Source organism: Austrofundulus limnaeus, unplaced genomic scaffold (genome assembly GCF_001266775.1).
Source record: "Austrofundulus limnaeus strain Quisiro unplaced genomic scaffold, Austrofundulus_limnaeus-1.0 Scaffold188, whole genome shotgun sequence".
NCBI classification, from domain to species: Eukaryota; Metazoa; Chordata; class Actinopteri; order Cyprinodontiformes; family Rivulidae; genus Austrofundulus; species Austrofundulus limnaeus.
In genome coordinates this window covers 670,256-674,534 of record NW_013952590.1, presented here as the reverse complement: position 1 = coordinate 674,534, position 4,279 = coordinate 670,256, and the positions used below count along the sequence as shown (strand labels likewise).

The window sequence follows — 4,279 nt, the reverse complement described above, 5'->3', positions numbered from 1 at the left end:
ATATATATATATGAAAATGAATGAATATGAAAATGAGCCCATTTGAACTCAAACAAGTAAATGCTATTACACAGATGTTTTTGTGCCTACAGTTGTCACAGCATTTTAAGTCATGGTCTGGTTAACTATTAGATTACGACCAGCATAGCTAAATTTATCTGGCCTAGTTCAGGCCTACACAATGCGGTGGTCCATCTATTGGCCAAACCAAACTGGGCCAGCTGCGGCATGCCATCTTAAAAACAGTGCCATCATAACCAGATCTGGCCCTCACCTGTTTATAWGTCTGTTTAAAAGATCAGGACAACAAAACGTTACATCTAAACCAACCCTTCAAAATAAAGGCACTACTAAAAAAGCAAAATAAGAAGCATCACACAGAGAGTAGGTACAATTTTTATGCAATTGAGCAATAAACTTGAAGATTTTAGTGTGATGCAGTTGTTTTATTTTTGCTGGGATGGCAGCAGTACACCATTTTATTTTTAATTTTTGTAGGAAAAATATTTACCTATAAATTTGCCTTTTTTCGTGTTCTGGGTATGTTTTTATTTTCTCCCACACTGTTTCTGCAGAGCTGCGTAGGAGTGGTTTCAGATTCTATAAGTAGCTCAGCGCCGCTAGAACAGCACTGTCACATTTGTATTTGTTTGTTTGTTTGTTAGCAAACACATCTGGTGTCACATACAACCAGACGGGGTCTTCCTGTTACATTCTAAGAATTAGGCGCTGTTGTATTATTTACAGAAGCACCAGACATTACTCTGTTAGCGCTGCCTTTGGGTTTTTCTGTTCGTATTTTTAGAAATCTGTGGTTTTCAGCGATGGGTTAGAAACTGTACCGCATCTGTGCACAAGTACAGCTGCATGTATTTTAGTAACAAACCACCATGTTTTAGTTCCTGTTAATGGAACATCTAATAAATGGATTAAAAAAGAAGGTGATGTCAGAAGTGGCTGTGCGTTGCGTTAACACGCAGCAAAAAACTGAATGGATACTAAATCTATGGGATTTTACAAAAAATCAGTTTAACTGTCTGTTTTTTTTTTATTTTCTGTGGAGATAAACAAGTATTTTAAGTAAAAGCAGTCATCTTCAATCAGTATTTCTTACTTTTTTCCATCAGGATGAGGGTAAAGAAGCTGCCCATGATCCTTGCTCTCCACCTGAAGCGCTTTAAATACATGGACCAGCTGCACCGCTACACCAAACTGTCCTATCGCGTCGTCTTCCCCCTGGAGCTCCGCCTCTTCAACACGTCGGGGGACGCCACCAACCCCGACCGCATGTATGACCTGGTGGCTGTCGTCGTTCACTGTGGCAGGTGGGGTTTTTTTCTCCTAAGACCTTTTTTGTTCAGACAAAAGTATAAGTGATAACTAGTATTCAAGTCTGATATTATTCTACCATCATTGTTTTCTACCTTGCTTTGAACTGCTTTGTTTGGACATTCAGCTTGTTCCAAAGCCTCACACCACAGACAAAATTACAGAAACTTTTTCTTGTTCTGATCATCTTTGTTTGATACCTTTTAACTCAAACTCCTTCGCTTCTCTTGAATGTTGACGTTTTTGAGAAACAGTTCTTTTAGAACTCTGAAAAAACACTTGATAAAACTGGCTAACCCTGCATGTTTTACTTGTTTCTCTGCTTCAACAGAGCTGATTAAATGATTGAATTACCTCTTCAAGTTCTACAGAAGTCTGTTAATCCCCCATTGGTGCAAGTCAGGTGCGTTGAAGCAGGGAAACAAGTAAAATATTTAGGATAGCAGCCCTCGAGGACCAAGACTGACCACCGTTGGGCTAGCCTGTACCACTTGGTCTACCTTATACTTAGGTCTCTATAGGCCTTTTTGCTCTGCAAGCCCTGACTCGTGTCGGTCTGGCTTCAAACCCAGATGTGATGTGTTTGCTTTCGCCCTTTATTGCCCAGTTCTACCCCAGTTTCTGGAACCCCGAGACCTGTGGTTCTATCCAGGCTGAACTTCTTGGTCAAATATGACATCAGCTACTGTTGCTCCTTGATTGGTTCACTAAGCTTTGGGATTACATCACACAGATAAGAATAACTTTACATGAATCATTTGCAACAAATGTAAATTTCTTTTTCATTCCAGTTTAGCGAGCTACCAAACAAAAACAAGCTAACAAAAAGCTACGGTTAGCTTTCCGTTCTCTGTCGTACTGCCCTCTCATTTAATATACATACAGCTAGATGGTCCGGTACAGTCTTTGGTACTTTTCCTTTGAGTTTGATGTAGTCCATTATTGTTTTATCGTAAATAAAATAAAATAAGGTTTGTCTAACATTATGACCCCGCCCACATCGAGACAGCTCTCTGATCAATCCAAACACAACCAGGGTCGGTAAGACTGAACCGACTGGATTGAAAGGCGGGCCAAGCTGAGCCTTACAATGCAAAGATGCCTACATTGAGCTGAAATTTAGTGTGGTAGTAGCTGAACATTGTTCCCACCATACGACCCGAGGGTTTATAAAACAAGCAAGAATTTGATTTAAACGTCAAGGCTTTGGGCAGTTCTCAAGCAATGCAAGTTTAATTTGTTTCAGCCTTGAGATAACTGTGTTCGGAGCATTTATTTTTCTTTACCAGCCTTTTTTTTTTAACAGCATTTTCCACCTGATATATTGTGCTACTTGTATAAATCCAATATTGTGTCACAAGGTGTCTCTGTTCTGTGTCTGCACTGCAGCGGTCCAAACCGCGGACACTACATCACCATCGTGAAGAGCCATGGCTTCTGGCTGCTGTTTGATGATGACATTGTAGAGGTGAGAAAAGCAGTTTGAGTTTTTTCTTTCACTTTACAACAGGGGTTCTTAACTTTTTTGACCTCAGGGCCCAATTTGTTGAACATAAAGTGACATGATACCCCGTCAGACATTACCAATGTATGGATCAAAATGATAATAATTCTAAATCTTGGTTTAATTTCTATTGTATTTACATCATAACTAAACTATCATATCTAACATAACTAAATTAAATACACTTACAGTTTAAAAGTAAAACTCCTGTCAAATAATCACAAGACATGATTTTGACAAACATTTTTTTTATATACCGTATTTTTCGGACTATAAGCCGCGACTTTTTTCCTGAACTTTGAACCATGGGTGCGGCTTATACGTGGATTTTTTTCTTCAGCCACCAGGGGGCTCGTATGCTCCATTTGCTTCAACCACTCGCTTAAAAAAAAAAGAAGAAAAAAAAAAAGAAAAAAGCGATCGCTTCCAGAGCCGACTGTTGTACTAGGAAGCAGCTATTTAAAGATAGTCAGTGGCCAAAAACTCATAAAAGGGGATAAAACAGACATTTTTCACGGTGGAATCTGACTGATAAAAACTTTGGAGCTTAATCCAGGACCAGTTTGTGGATAAACTTCGAGTGAAGAGCCGCAGACTTTTTTTTTTCGGCATTGCACTCCCCGGGGAAGGAATCCCATGCAGTGATGTATGCTGGAGCCGGAGGGCTTTCCCAGCAGCTGGGCTCTAGGTTTCTCGGGGGAACTAAAGGTCAGTGCGAAAACAAACACCGAACAATCACGTGATGGTGCGTCGACCGGTCAACAGCTGAGCGACCATACTGCCAGCTTAGCCAGAGGTGTAGCGCCATTTTGTTTTAGCTAGTAGCAGACACGACACGACGGATCTTCGACAGACACGATGTTGGTCAGTATGTGGGCCCACATCACGGATTCGGTGAAAGCAGCCATCAAGAAAACAAACTCAATTCCTGCTGTTATTCCTGGAGGTACAACAAAGTTTTTGCAACCCCTGGACATCAGTGTGAATCATGCTTTTAAAGCAGCACTCGGGGCTGAATGGGAGGCTTGGATGACTGACGGGGATAAATCATTTTCAAAAACTGGCCGAATGCGAAGAGCGTCATTTTCTGATGTCTGCCAGTGGAGCAGAGTGAATGAGTCCACCATCACCAATGGGTTCYDAAAGGCTGGACTGCTACGTGAAGAGGACACCACAGCTTCAGAGCCAGCATCACCCCGGGAGGACAGCGACACAGAAAGCAACACTGAACAGATACCACTGTGTGACGCAGCTTTTCTCAGCTTGTTTAACTCCGACACTGAAGAGGAGGACTTCAATACTTTCAGTGCGCCGGAGGAAGATGAATATGACGTTTTGTTGGACCAGAAACTGTTAAAGAAAACTACCAATATGAGGTCAGTTAAACGAACCGTATTCCTCCGAACTTTAATTCTTAAAGGTTTGCTTTTTATGTTTTGATGTTGA

At 41.1% G+C, this 4,279-nt stretch overlaps 1 protein-coding gene across 1 annotated transcript in view; it reads left to right on the top strand.

Annotated features, from left to right (window-relative positions):
* usp12b (ubiquitin specific peptidase 12b) overlaps positions 1-4,279 on the top strand; it is a 25,976-nt gene that overhangs the window by 16,774 nt on the left and 4,923 nt on the right. The window contains exons 8-9 of the mRNA XM_014018263.1: positions 1,128-1,325; positions 2,719-2,797. Of these exons, the coding sequence (XP_013873717.1) occupies positions 1,128-1,325; positions 2,719-2,797 (277 nt within the window). The remainder of the gene's footprint in view (positions 1-1,127; positions 1,326-2,718; positions 2,798-4,279) is intronic.